Genomic DNA, 14,902 nt, shown 5'->3' with positions numbered 1-14,902 from the left:
GCTCTTGTCAGAAGGATGCACGCCGGTCACCATGACAACGACTTATACATCATGGCTGTCAATCACCTTTCACCTGAGGAGTTGTCGGGGAGATGAAGGTGCGGAAAAAGAGCTGCAGTGTAAATGTGACTGTCAGCGGGTGGGGGGGGGGGCGGAGGTAAGGGCAAATTATGACCAATATTAGTTTGGCTGATAAAGGGAACAATAAGGATTGGATAAACATATGAAATGAGATAGCATCACAAGCTTGGAGAAGAGAAGTATTCCAGGTCCCTGCATCTTACCACCAGCTACTGTATTGTGTTGGAATTGCATCCTTTTGTGGCCGGAATACCAAACATTACAACCGCCGTCCCACCCGCCCTCCTCTCTTCACAAGCCCATTATGCTGCACCCCCCCCCCCACCCCGCTCAATAAGCAGGATGCTACACAATAACGGTGTCAGCATGTGTTCAAGCATTAAAAACACAGACAGAATGAAATTAATTAACCCGAAGAGATCACAGTGCTTAGCCAGTGGAATTTAATCCAATTTATTACATATATCGCAATCTAACCGGCTTGTGTTTGCATTAATGAGAGTAGGGGGACAAAGTGTGTGTGTGTGTGTGTGTGTGTGTGTGTGTGTGTGTGTGTGTGTGTGTGTGTGTGTGTGTGTGTGTGTGTGTGTGTGTGTGTGCGCGTATGTGTGCGTGCGTGTGTGCGCGCGTATGTGTGAGGTGACAGCGACAATGGATGCTAAGCATGTTAAGGATCACCGGCGGGAGCAGCCAATGAGGGAAGACGTCCGAAGTTTGGCGGTGCCTCGGGGTACCAGCACCCTGCCAAATTAGCGCTTGAGCAACGAGCCTTTTAGCCCGTCAATGAGAAGCAGACATCACGCCCCATTTTCTTCTTCTTCCTCTATGGAGGGAGAGAGAGAAATGAAGAATGCTTTGTTGACCGATTTCGAAAATAAATTAGCATTGTAGCTTTTGAAGCCGGCGCGCTAACCCACTGAGATGACATCGCCGACTGTAAGGCGGCCGCCGCGCTCCGTAGCCTTAATGAGGTGGCTTATTAGTGCCGTTTCTCCTCGCAACTTCTCAGACAAAACAGTAGGACGGTTCGCACCTAAGAGCCGTGAAATCGCAGCGTTGTGACGTCCAAGAAAGGAAAAACAACAAGGATTTCCATCGCAACACTGTTACGGCGATATTCTCGATAACGCTAACTCCTATCTTTAGACGACGTGCACACATCGTGATACCAAACATATAATTAATTGTTCATGTACTTACATGCAGAGTATAGCTATCAAGGCAAGGCACGACAGTTTTGTTTGTATGGCGCATTGCATCGACAAAGTCACACAATCAAAACACCTAAAAGCACTTTTACGAAAAGCTAAAGACACTCAAAGGCAACGCAGAGAGAACGTTCAAATAACGTACTTTGACAACATTCATTCATTTTCCGAACCGCTTAATCCTCACTAGGGTCGCGGGGGGTGCTGGAGCCTATCCCAGCTGTCTTTGGGCAGTAGGCGGGGGACACCCTGAACCGGTTGCCAGCCATTCGCAGGGCACACAGAGACGAACAACCATCCACGGCCACACTCACACCTAGGGACAATTTAGCGTGTTCAATCAGCCTGCCATGCATGTTTTTGGAACGTGGGAGGAAACCGGAGTACCCGGAGAAAACCCACGCAGGCACGGGGAGAACATGCAAACTCCACACAGGGAGGCCGGAGCTGGACTTTGACAACATTTAAAGACAATTCAAAGCTAAGTAAAGAAATAGAAGGTATCTTTCCAAAATTACTGACAGTGAAGTTGGTTCAATGCTTAAAATATCGGAATTAAATACAGTATATGGGGGGAAAAGAAAAAAACCCCTCAAACATAAGGGGTGTTCACACGGCAAGATTTGGTCCGGTACTACGCCGGGGCTGCCCCAGTAGAGCGTTCACACGTGCAAATTAGCTCCGGCGTAGCCCCGGAAAACAGCTTACACCGGACCAAATTTGATCCACCTCAGGGAGGTGGTTTAAAAATTTGCTCCAGAGCAAATGCTCGTTAGCGAAGCAGCACCGGTGTAAATTTGCACGTGTGAACGCAACTGGGTTAAATTTGCTCCAGAGCAAATGCTTGTGAAGAGTTTACGTACGGCGAGAATGCGTTGCTTTCGTGCTCTGTCGGACTTCCGTCATATGTTTGTTTAATAACGACACAAGACTTGGCTGGTAACATCTTTCCTTTTGTAGAAGACTGGACTGTCTCGGAGTTGTTTGTGTAGTTTGTTCATTTGTTGTGTGTTCACAACCCCCCGCTCCCCATATAATTTTTGTGATTTCCTCTCTTGATTTTCTGTTTGGCGCATTACGTGTTTGCTTTTCTGAGTGTCATTGAAGTCATCGTTGATTTACGTTTTCGGGGGCGGTCACTCTCGAGCAGAAGGCACGGAGACCGAGAAGGAGAAGAACGTGCCTGTCCAGTAGTCGCTTGAGTTGTGTATACGTTTTAAAAAGAACCAACACGACAGCTCATTTGTTTTCTGTCGTTTTGCTCCGCTGCAGAAACTGCCGTGTGAACGCAAGTGGGGCTGCACCGACGCTGTGCCGGTGCAGACACGCTCAGCGGCTTTGTACGTGTGAACGCTCCACACAATTTGCTGCGGTGCAAAATATATCGCAACAAAATACATCGGTGCAGCGCCGGAGCAAATGTGTGCCGTGTGAACACCCCTATAGTTTGCAGCATAACAGCTGCATGCTGGTTCACCATGTTTACTTTGAAACCTAACTGACCCGAGGTCACCGACCTTGGGGCTCGGCTGGGTTTATATTCAATTTTCATTTCTCCCCTGATTTATAGACCGGTAGCAGAATTTTAAAATTGATTCCACAGTTGGTAAGCTGGTCAAGTGCAGGGTACTCGCATGTGCTTGCTTTCCACCATAGGTAGCACATTTTTGTCCATTTTAGTCGCAGGTTCTCATGTGTTCATCAAGACGCGTGAGGCTTTGCATTGGTCTAAAATCTATCCGACCGCCATCATCTTCTTGAAGGAGCAACTTTACCGTGTGTGTGGCCCTCCTTCTACATCATCTAACCTCAGAATTTATATTTCCCCCTCCAGCAAGAAAGAAGGACCATCTCAGCCTTTCATTTTCCAGTTGAAGGCTTTCCCCCCCCCCTTTTTTTTTTATTTGCAGATAAATGCTCTCCTATCTACCCTGACAGATGTCACGTTGCATCACGTCCGCGGTGATACGTAGCCTCTGATCCTGCCACTTGCAATAAGCAGCCAGCACCAGGGACGCCCCCTCCCTAGATAACACTCTGACAGGCTTGATTATTTTAAAGGTGTATCATTTGCACCGACCGGCCCGGTGCTGTGAAACCATAACTGGGCGTCACTACCGCAATGTCACTGTTTAAGGTCAGGAAAATAACATGACATGCTGTTGTAGACACAGCGGAAGATAGGAACGAGAATTTGATCGCATGGAATTGGATTTATTTCAAGTTCTGACTGTCGATGACTTTGTTGTGTTGTCGCAAAGTAAAGGGAGGCAAGGGAGCAATACTTAGCCGCAACCAGCAGGGGGGGTCAGTGAAATACAGGCCTGGCTCGTATCTACCTCAGTGAGTTGAATGAGAAACCTTGACAATTGGAAAATAATGGGGGTAAGGTTTGCGAGGAAGGTTTCAAGCCAGAGTTTAAGTTTCAGAATATTGTCTGAAGTTGCTCAAATTGGTCTGTGTTGGGATTTCAAATTTGGGTTTTAAATGACAATTAGGGATTCAAAGTATGGTTTCATATCCTAGTTGTTTGGGGGGTTTTTTTCAATATGGAGTTTCAGGCCATGAATAAGGTTTCAAATTATGAATTCAAGACTGCGTTAGTGTTTTAAATAAGGATTTCAAACCACGATTTTAGTTTTAATATGTTACTTCATATCTGGGTTAGGATTTTAAAGGTGTGCCTGGGTCAAGGTTTCAATTTAGCCTTTTGAGTTTCAAACCTGGTTTATGGTTTCAAACAAGAATTCGGGGTTCAAGACAACGCCAGGGTCTTGCTTCAAATTACAGTATACATTTTGGCCCTGTGATGAGGGTTTCAAATTAGGTCTTCAAGTCTGGCTGGTGGTTAGAAATGACAATTCCAAACCTTGGTTCACAGTTTCAAATCAGGATTTTGGGTTTCGGGCCTGGTTAAGACTTTCAAGCTCAATTTGCGTTCCAAGGATTTCCAATTTGTTTGATGGTGTCAAGTCGATGTTTCAATTCTCAAAGTATGGTTTCAAGTCGAGTTCAGTCTTTGAAAGTAGGATTTAAATGATGAAAATGACGACCGCAACACCTGGTGGTATCCCCACACCCCGCAGGGCATATCCACAAGGTCTGGTGTTTGTATCTTCACACGGATAATGGAAATAGAATGAAGATGAATTCATGCAGGCTATTTATTAGAGCAGAAATACAGTACAGGACTTACAGGAAAGCTGGCAGAAAGTGAATGGAGCGAGGTTCCCCAGACTGGGAAATTTGACCTATGAGTACATCTGCATGCATCAGTAACATTTTTAACCGAGTGTCCCTTGGCTGCTTTCACATGAGGAGATGCTCATTTGGCAGCAAAATTTAGCAAGCTGGAGCCACTTTATTTGGTTACAGTCAAGCCTGTGCATTTCTGTGTGAAATGCATTCGCTCAGAGCCTCGGGCTTCCATGTCGCTCTGTCCTAGATTTCCATTCCATATTCATTCCTTTGTTTTCAGAAGAATTACTTTGGGTGGAAATGGTGTGCTTAAACATCCTTTCTTTTGTGTTTTCTGCTTTCTAGATTTAATGGAGAAAAAAAAAAGATTGTTGCGGTGCACGTGTATGCATTCGAATCAAAGACTTGAAGCGCAGGTTTTCAGAGATTCTTCTGCCAGCCTGTAGAGAGCGGCGCCACTGTCGCATTAGAGTACATCAGTAAACACAATGTGTCAGGTCAAGGTAAAGATCACACCACCACCCCCACCCCTCACCCCCCGCTGCGTTCAACAGAAGTTGTCACCTATTGAAAAGTCAGCGTTATTCACGCCATGTCTCGGCAGCCGCAGCTGCCAGGCAGAGACGAGGCCATTGTTCAGCTGAGCGGCGCACTGAAATATTTCTCTGGCGACACAAAAAAAAAAAAAGCACTGGATCAGCAGCAATTAGTTGAGGAGTAAGAGAGAGATAAAGAGTGGACGGCAGTCGGCGAAAAAAAAAAAAAAAGAACGAATGGCTGTGGAAAATGTGGAATCAGCGTGGAGGAACGAGAAAGAGGAGATGAATAGTGGTGGGTGGAGGGATATGGATGAGGGAGCCGGTACTGGAAGTGTTGCGTGGGAAACTGAAGTTCCAAGGAGCCATGTTTCCACCAAGCGGTACAGATCGGTTTGGAACGCCCGGGCAGGGGGGATGGGGGGGAATTGACACAACTGCGTTCGTGAACGAAATACCTTTTCAAACTTGGGGTCGCACAGACTTTATCTTTCCTGCACTGACGGTTAGAGCTTGAAATCAATCAGCGATCCCAATTTGGGCTTTAACAACATGCAGACCTCGTCACTGTCAAGACCTCGTTGAAAGCTCACTGACAGTCTTGGATGTAAGCATGAGCATGAGAATAGGCAAATTCAAAGCAGGAAGACCTCAAAAGTATGAGGCAGACGTGCTCACTACGGTCTCATCATGCTGTCACAATAAATAAATAAATAAATATCCATCCATCCATCCATTTTCCGATCCGCTTATCCTCACGAGGGTCCCGGGCTGTGCTGAAGCCTATCCCAGCTGTCTTCGGGCAGTAGGCGGGAGACACCCTGAACTGGTTGCCATGCAATCGCAGGGCACAGAGAGACAATCAACCATCCGCGCTCACACTCATACCTTGGGTCAATTTGGATTATTCTATTAACCTGCCATACATGTTTTTGGAATGTGGGAATACCCGGAGAAAACCCACACAGGGCCGGGGAGAACATGCAAACGCCACACAGGGAGGCCAAAGCCGAAATCCAACCCTGCACCTCCGCACTGTGAGGTCGACGCACTAACCACTGGACCACCGGGCTGCCCGAAATAAATGAAAACAATTATCTTCAATGAGCATGTCAATTGCTTGACTTACATTTGGATCGGTCTTTATTGCTCCTGGCCACCCTGTTGCTCCTACTACCTTCCGCAGATGCATTCATCAGGGAGCAAGATCACTGATGCTATCAGATTAAAATGATCCGTCACGGGGAAAAAAAAAATGTCACACTATGACCCGGTTGAAATAATTCCACTAACATGCATGTTTGCCTCTGTCATCATCTTTTATAATTGAGGTCAACATTTTTTTTTTTGGTCTGTTTGTTTGTTTCCAGAGGACAGGAAGTTGTTTGTGGGGATGCTGAACAAACAACAGACCGAGGAGGACGTCTATCGCCTATTCGAACCCTACGGAGTCATCGAGGAGTGCACGGTTCTAAGAGGTCCCGATGGCAACAGCAAAGGTAAAGCGCCGGGATGCACTTGTCAACACTATTTAGGTCACTGTTGGCAGAGTGACTGCGTAGGTTGTGCGGGAAAATGCAAGTGACTTACGCATCGCGCATACTGTAGGTCGAAAGTGTTTTCACTTGAATTTACGCTCGGCTGTTTGATGAGCTGGACAGCTGGCGGCATTGATGAAAAAAACAAAATTCAAATGTCACACATGTCGTTTTGTACGACAAAGATGAAAGTCATCACAACCATTGTTAAATAATATTCAAATGTACAGATAATAATTTATGTCAATTTCAGCTGTGTGAGACAATTCCAACGTAAGCACACGTGCTCAGAGGGAACTATTAAAACGTGTTTAAATGGAAAAGAAAAATAACATTGCAAAAGCTTCTCACAGCACAACCCCACAGTTTTGTATTCGATTTTTGGTCTGGGTTCTGGCTGAGCTTTTCCAAGTTTCTTCCAGTTCCAAGGTCATTCAATTTGGGGATTACGATGAATACTATTTCTAACACCAGAGTCATAAGTCCATAGGAACTAACAGTTTTTAACTGGAGAGCCGTGCTTTTGGGTTGGATTTAGGTCTGAGCTCTGGGCTGAGCCATCGCAGAGTTTTTTGTTGAAGTCAGTCTTTACTTTTTACACCAGCAGTCGCTTTAGGATGTCACTGTTTGAATCCAGCTGTGGATGAAAATGCAATGCAACTATTTTGTGAAAAAAAAAACAGCAATACAGTAATCAGGGTACATACGTGTGCACATATACTTTTGTAGACTTTGTGACAGGCTAGGACCATTCCAAAATTTTTGAAATGTTTCTTCTGGTGTTGCCATGCTTCTATCACTTTAATTGTATCCCACTTCTGACACCCAGGATGAAAAGTGGCAATTCAGTGAGTGAGACTCTGACAATGCTCACACCTCTTTGCAAGCACCTCTGTATATAATCTGATTTGTACTTTTGAAGGCTGGAAACACATTTATTGATTAAAAAAAGTTCATAGATAGCACATTTGCCACATAGCCGAATAGGACAGAACCATTTATCAGTAATTGTAATCACATACAATACAGTAACGTTGCACATCATTTTAAAACGCTGACTTTGCAATCACAGAATCTCTCTCAGCATAGAGAGGTATCTCATATCAAGAGGAAAACAACTTTTGCATTGCAAAACCAAGATGTTCAATCCCTTACTGTCGTCATTTTATGTATGACTGACGCATTTCCATTCCTGGGAAGAGGAATCAGGAGTGAAGAGGCAGACAAAGACAGAAAACATTTTGGGGTCTTTAGTATGAGGTGCCGGATAACGATTTGCTGCAGCTGTTGTGAAAGCGTGATATAAATAAAGATGTATTGTATCGTACCTGATCAAACGTAGCAGCCTTAATTATTACATTCATTATCTTGTGGCGCTTGATTGTACCTCCCCGGTGTTGTGTCCACTTCGGTGCACAATTAGATCAAGAGTGGCTCCCTGCTGATCCAAAAATCAAAACAGCCCCCAAATGTCAAACCTAATGTAACGAGAACATAAGACACCAAGTTTAAATAAACCTTTCGACGTACTGTAGAAGGGCCTTGGTTTGTCGACATTGTCCGCAAATTCATATATTGTAGTATCCTATGAGACAGTTCCCACCGTGCCACTCGAATTTTTTATTGTTTTTTTTTCCTTACCTTTAGGCATGCATGAGGTAGCCGCAAACTTTTGGAGACATCAATTTCCTCTGACATATAGCAAAGTGCAAGGGGACCGGTTGTTTTTCATGTCTGTGCAGCCTATTCCCCAGCTAGCGCTTATGGAAATTGTCGTGGAATTATATCTAAAAGGGCTGGAAGCCAGAGCATTGTGACTCTGCAATAGTTTGCAGGAGGAGGAGGAGGAGGAAGGGAAAGATGGATGTCAAAACAATTCATATGTCCCCGCTGTGAGGGTGCACAGGGCCAGCCCAGGGAAGCTTTATTTCTCTTTGTGTTGCTCTGCGGTGTGCTCTGCATCGAGGAACTCGACACTACTCGACATTTTCCATTAAAACAGTGGGAAATCACTTATTTCTTCACATCAGACAATCCCTTTTTAGTCATATTTACCGATAATTATGTTATATTGACTGTAGCTTACCACTGTGCGCCGCATTCTTCACTTGGCTGCAGCAATTTGCTATTCAACTGCCCTCATTCTCCTTTCCGCATCTGGTAGAAGGAAATAAAGGATAGGACGAGGGTCTCGTTATCCTCCTTCGCTGATGCGTTCAATGCAATGTGGTTTTGGGACAAAAAGAACCACCCCGATCCACAACAAGCTGAGCCCACTCAGCATTGTACAATAAAAAAAGTGGCATCATACAATGCTAACCCTGACACATGGTAGCTAACTGAACTCTCAAAAGAAGCTTTTCCCTCTGGCAAAAGCAGGTACGACAAGATCCTACAGTATAAGAACAGTTTTAGGAAGCTGTTCAATGCCTCTCGCAGTTGAGCTTTACTGTCAAACTTTGTGTTAAAGACCACTGGCTTAATGCTAACACATCATGGTAAACACGACAAACAGGCTAGAATTGGTGTGCCGAGTTTCAAGCGATGGCTATTTGAACACAAACGGTGCATTGACACATGTAGGCAGACAATTTAACAGTATTAAGAAGCAGATATTCTTTATCCTCGGTAAAAAGTGACTAATATTACTGCCGTTTACTGAGTCACTTACAGTAGCTGCAAAAGCATGTTTTTTTTAAATGGGGATTTCAACGTAGTTACACACTTCTGTTTACAGTTGTTTTTTTTTGTTTTGTTTTTTTGCATGCAGCACAACAGCTAAATGCCACTGCATCATGTTTGCTTTGATGTCTGGATTCTATGCATTGACCTGTATTTCTAGTACCTGGTCAGGATATATGACAAAAAATGGCCCAAATAAACATGCGCTCTTCCACAGTCTCCACTACAGCAATCCATTTTCAACTGCCCTCAGTCCCCCCTGGAATAGAATGTGTCCAACCATGAGTATTTTTAACTATAAGCGCTCACATCTAATATTTTCCTTGTACTAAACAAATACTATACATTTTCCATATCTGTGTCATCCATTCTTCACTTTCGTGACTGAATAATTGATGAACAACGTGTAGAAAGGCAACAAGAAGCTCCCCGTGTGTGCTTTACCGCCATATTCCTGAAGGACACGCTGAGCTGAGAGCTGTTGGTTTGTGCGCCATCCACACAAATATCGATCCACGTGTTGTTGTGTGCCAGAGCGACTGCGAGTCTGACTCGTGTTTAAAATGCACAGACAGGCACGCGGTGCTAAATAGCACACTTTTCTGCTTCATCTGTGCAGTCTTTTGCCCAGCAGCTTCAGCCTGCTTGTCACGCCCGCCCACTGTGCAGGCAGGCACACAGCCCTTTTTTTTGGAGGGGGGGCTGTCGGATACACTTCCACATCCTTTATTTACATACAGTCGGGTTTTCACCTCACTTGACTGATTGCACATTCATGCCGTGTTATGTGTGTGTGTGTGTGTGTGTGTGTGTGTGTGTGTGTGTGTGTGTGTGTGTGTGTGTGTGTGTGTGTGTGTGTGTGTGTGTGTGTGTGTGTGTGTGCGTGTGTTTCTCTACTCCTCCAGGTTGCGCCTTTGTCAAGTTCTCCACACACACCGAGGCTCAGTCAGCAATTGGCGCCCTACACGGAAGTCAGACAATGCCAGTAAGTGCACTTTTCTCGCAATATTACACACACACACGCACACACACGCACACACACGCACGACCTGAATGTACTACTCAACAAATTCAAACACTAGTTCCAAAATTATAAATCGTCACGGCCAATGGACTTTTGTACAAAGGACAAGAAAGAGCGTGCTTTCAATGTTTTGACACTTTTTTTGTAACCTTTTCATGTGAGCCATGTTTAATTTTGCTATATGTAACTATGCAGCAGGCCTTGATAAAAATGTGCCGTGGCCCGCATGTGACAACTTTGGTTTATTGTCTCTTGATGCTTTTGAGATAGAATTCGATGTAATATTTAATGCTAACAGTAGAGGCGCTCTTGAGTAGATCTAGTCTCCAGTAATAAAAATTCAATAAAAACATCACCGTTTATATTTTTCCTCTTTTATTATTTGAATGTTTTTCTCATTTATCTTTTATTTAAATTGGTGGATTTGCATATTCAAACATTTACAACGTAGTGATTATATCACAAAATTCAAGACTAGAAAGACCTACCTATCAGATACACTAGCAAATATAATTAAATAATAATAAAAAAAATAATAAAACACAATTAGAATTAACTTTCAGATGTATGGATGGATAGATAGATCTTGCTGTCGAATGAATTCCTAACAAGTATGGTCAATGTAGAGGTCATGATTTGTTTTATTTTCATCCCCCCACAAAAATGCCCCTTCTGTTTTGAATCAAAAGCTCCCCAAATTTGGAGTGACATGCTTTATATTGTACAGCAACAATATACAACGTTAGAAATGGTCCAAGGTCCACCGAGTGGGATTCATCGTGGTCATCTATGGGCATGCATTTCTGCTTTCCTGTTTTGTGGCAAATTTGCCCCTTTCAGGGACAGCGCTTACTGCAGTGGACGGCTCATCAGGTTACAGGGTGCATGAAAGGGTTAAATGGGGCATGCAAGCTTTAAAGAATTAGCAAAGTGCAGGAGTTTGTTGAATAAACATGATATTTCTTTCAAATCTAATTTGAAGATAAAAGTGTGATAATTGAATTCCGGGCAAGTCATCAATCAGCAGTGTTCTGCTTGCATAATCACTGTCTATAACCGCGGCAAGAGATTACATTTGCTCGTTATGTAAGCGCTTCGTATGTCCTATGAATTCTGAATTCTCTACTCGGAAAGCTGATTTTATGCGTGCCTTCGAGACCCACTCGTCCAAAAAAAAAAAACAGGCGACCGGAATGGAGCGGCTGACGCAGGCGCATCACTTATTATCACAAAAGGCCTCAAGTGTGCGCCGCTTTCGTCCGCATTTTTGTTTGTTGGAAGCAGCTGGACCCTGAACTCTCCTTCTCTCTATCTATCTTGCTAGCTCGCTTCACGGAGCTCATGTTTGTCCTTTTATGATTCCATTATTAATGGTCGCCAAATGTGTTGCGGGGAGAGAGAGCCACTCGAAAGCCAGCTGTGCCATTTGAGCGAAACCCTGCGAGTCAATCTAAGTGCAAATGACTGCAGGTCGCCGGGAACGACTCTTGATGTCCATTCTCCAAAGATACTGTCCTTCCCCATTACTCCAGCCCCACTATCTGTGCTGGCTCTTCGGCCCGGCCTCGTCTCTTTTTGCCATCCTCTGGGGATATTAGGCAATAGACTTGTTTACTCCACCTTTTGCCACATTGGCTGCTGAATAATTCATCTGACTATAAGCAAGGGAGGGGAGGCGGTATTGTAGAGAGAGACAGAGAGAGAGGAGGGGGGGGGGGGGGGGAGAAAATTGAATGGACAGGATTTATACCTCCTGCTCTGCTAAATTGATTATAGAAATATGATCAGCATCTCATATCCTGAGGCAGCCGGCGGACGGAGCTCACCGTCAGCGGGCTGTGACCGTCCATTTCGATGCGCAGGCCATACCGAACCGGCCACATGTGCCCCTGAACGGGTCACGTTCGCGTTAGTTGCAAAAAGGAGCTGACGGACAAACCTGGGCATAATACAGTTGTACCTCTACGTACGAAATTAATTGGTTCTGGAAGAAATTTCTTAACGAGAAAATTTTGGAAATAGAGACGCGTTTTCCATGTAAATGCCCTAATCTGTTCCAAGTCTCCCAAAACTCAGAAATAAATGTTTTCTAAAGCACAAAAATGTATCCAAATATGTAACAAATACGTGTTACATTTAGATTATTGCACAATTGAGTTGTGCACAATGTTAAAAAAAAACAAAGAATAGAGTCAAGAATAAAAATGATGGTCACTTAACTTTTAAATGCGTCCTCATTGTTTTTTGCCTTCTTAAGTTCATCTTCTCTCTCAGAAGTGGTTTTTGCCTGGCGTTTTGTAAAGCACTGATCCAAGGACGTTTGCGTTTGTTGGCTTTTAACAGTTCTTTGAAAATGTCCCAGGCAAACATCAGCAAGGTGAGCAAACACTTTTTCTGGGTGATTCACATGAGGGTTAACAAGAAGAAGAAGAAGAAAACCTTTATTCGTCTCACAATGGAGACATTCAGAATTTACAGCAGCAAAGTTAGGAGAGGAAGAAAGTAGAAAAACAAAATGTATAGGAGCTGCTGTAAAGGCAGCCACTCTGGCGGCGCCATTTATGTAAAACTATCGGAACGCCTCATGACCCGAGGGCCGAATGACGAGGACGCTGCATAGACACATAGCTATCCATTTATCTATCTCCACGCATGAACACATAAGGTAGAGGTCCCTCGAAGCCAATGGGATGCCAGGATGATGCTCGGTAATAGCCAATGGCAGAGCAGCTAGAAGTATGTTGCGTTCAGGAAACTCGGAGCTGCGAGTAGCAGACCAGAGTGTATTTTTATCTTTCGTATCTTGAAATTTATTTCGGAACAAGAGGCAATATTTTCCTGTTGAGGCGTTTCGTAACTTGAAAATTTCGGATCAAGAGACATTTCTCCATTGCGAGACTAATAAAGGTTTTCTTATCTTATTTGTAAGTAGAGGTACCACTGTACTGTGAGCGTCAAATGGGGGGCGGGGTGGGTCCTTCATATAAATTGGATGTTGTTTTGAAAATGTGATACTAGGTAGGAAAGCGGTTAGACGAGCTTGTTTACTGCGGGCATTCTGTGTGATTGTTCGATGCAATCTCTCCTGCTTTGAAATTATCCAAATCAGGCTGAAGGCGACAGCATATGCATGAGTGCTCACCCTTTCTATATTACGCCGCCTGTGTTTCACTCTCGCAGGCAGCCATGAGGAAGGGTCAAAGGCTTCCTGACTTGATTTCATTTTCCAGCTCGCAGAAGTTGCGATGAATACATTGCTGCCATTCAGGGGTGTGTGTGTGTGGGGGGGACAGGTAGGAGGAAGAGTATTTGCGTGACGGACAGGACATGGGAATTGTGAATTAGCGTCACTTGCGCGGCGCGCGCGCGTTCACACACACACACACACACACACACATATATATGTATATATATATATATATATATATATATATAATGGGATGAGAAATATTGCCACAACAATACAATACATTAGATGGCTTCACAAATCATGATGAGCAATCTCAGGTGGTGTTGGGCAGAGTATTTAGTCATGTCGTCATATCCAAATGCAAGTTCAAGTGTATTGCGATAGTCCTGTTTTGTGTTTTAAAAAAAAAAAAAAAAAGTAAAGAGCAAGTTCTGCAATAGTCCGTGAGCCCCGATGAATAACAAAGCACATCTGTAAAGATACTGGTGCGTTGTAATATAGATTGAAAATGTTGTTTGATTGCCTATTAAATTGCTTTATGGAGTCGAGAGGGGCAGAATTTCTTTTCATTGATGAACATTGACGGATAGTACATTGTTTACCTACCAGTTCACACAAGGCAGGTTAAAAATGGAATGAGATTTTTGCTTAAAGTTCACGTGCCTTAAGCAAAACCTCAGACAAATGAAATTGAATATTATATATTAACTCGTAGCCTGAGCATTGTATTTGATTATTTAGTGGGTGTGAAGGGTTACATATACACATTTACTCTGTGAAATTTAAATATTTCCTCCATACACTCCATGTCATACAATCGCTTGGTGCCGTCCCTCTAAAAATCACTCCGCCAAGAGCTTTCCTATTGGATGCATGATCGTTCTGAGCATAGGCCGATGGATGAGCAATAAGGAGGGCTGGACCACTGTGGGAGTGGTCACAGCCGACTTCATTCCCTTTAAATCACATTACGCCGGCTGTCTACCTCGCGCCGGCCACTTAGACGTGATCTGAACAGGCCAAAGGTTTCGATGGACTCCCTGCCACCAAACTGTCACTCCCTCAGGTGTTTCTGCATGACAGTCCTTCTGCTGTGTCTCTGGTCGAGACCTGTCTGCCAAACTGGCACAGTGGGCCTTACCCTGATATGAAAATCAGAATCCGCCGGCATTTGCACAACTCCGCAGCTGCGCTGTTTACGAAAATAGAACTCTTGGTGTTTCCCTGTTTTTACTTTTTCCAGTGTGTGCAGGAGAGATGAAGTATAACATCTCTGGTGGAATGTAAGAGGGAGTGCGTGGATTTCAAAGAGCAAGAGAGACTGACATAGATCACCTGGATCCACTGCAGTGTAGAAGCCGTATCATACTGCCACAAAAATCCCATCCTGAAAGCCAGCAAACTATAAAGCATTTGCTTCCCCCCCCCCCCCCCCGCACCATTGA

General features: G+C 44.1%; 1 protein-coding gene and 1 long non-coding RNA gene across 5 annotated transcripts in view; one reads left to right on the top strand and one right to left on the bottom strand.

The window, feature by feature from the left end:
* celf5a (cugbp, Elav-like family member 5a) overlaps nt 1-14,902 on the top strand; it is a 228,117-nt gene that overhangs the window by 175,313 nt on the left and 37,902 nt on the right. For all 4 annotated transcript variants that reach the window (XM_086115175.1, XM_086115176.1, XM_086115174.1 and 1 more), the window contains exons 4-5: nt 6,394-6,522; nt 10,149-10,228. In XM_086115175.1, coding sequence (XP_085971301.1) covers nt 6,394-6,522; nt 10,149-10,228 — 209 coding nt within the window. The remainder of the gene's footprint in view (nt 1-6,393; nt 6,523-10,148; nt 10,229-14,902) is intronic.
* LOC147202564 (uncharacterized) lies at nt 7,148-10,009 on the bottom strand. Its single transcript, XR_015101343.1, has 3 exons — nt 9,688-10,009; nt 7,890-8,718; nt 7,148-7,753 (listed from the first exon to the last, which is right to left on the bottom strand). It is a non-coding gene; the product is annotated as an uncharacterized LOC147202564 (long non-coding RNA).

The sequence above is a fragment of the Hippocampus guttulatus genome, chromosome 7, assembly GCF_054856545.1.
Source record: "Hippocampus guttulatus isolate MCC_2025c chromosome 7, RoL_Hgut_1.0, whole genome shotgun sequence".
In the NCBI taxonomy this organism is placed as follows: domain Eukaryota; kingdom Metazoa; phylum Chordata; class Actinopteri; order Syngnathiformes; family Syngnathidae; genus Hippocampus; species Hippocampus guttulatus.
Note: the sequence above shows the minus strand (reverse complement) of the source record. Positions and strands in the feature narration are given on the sequence as shown.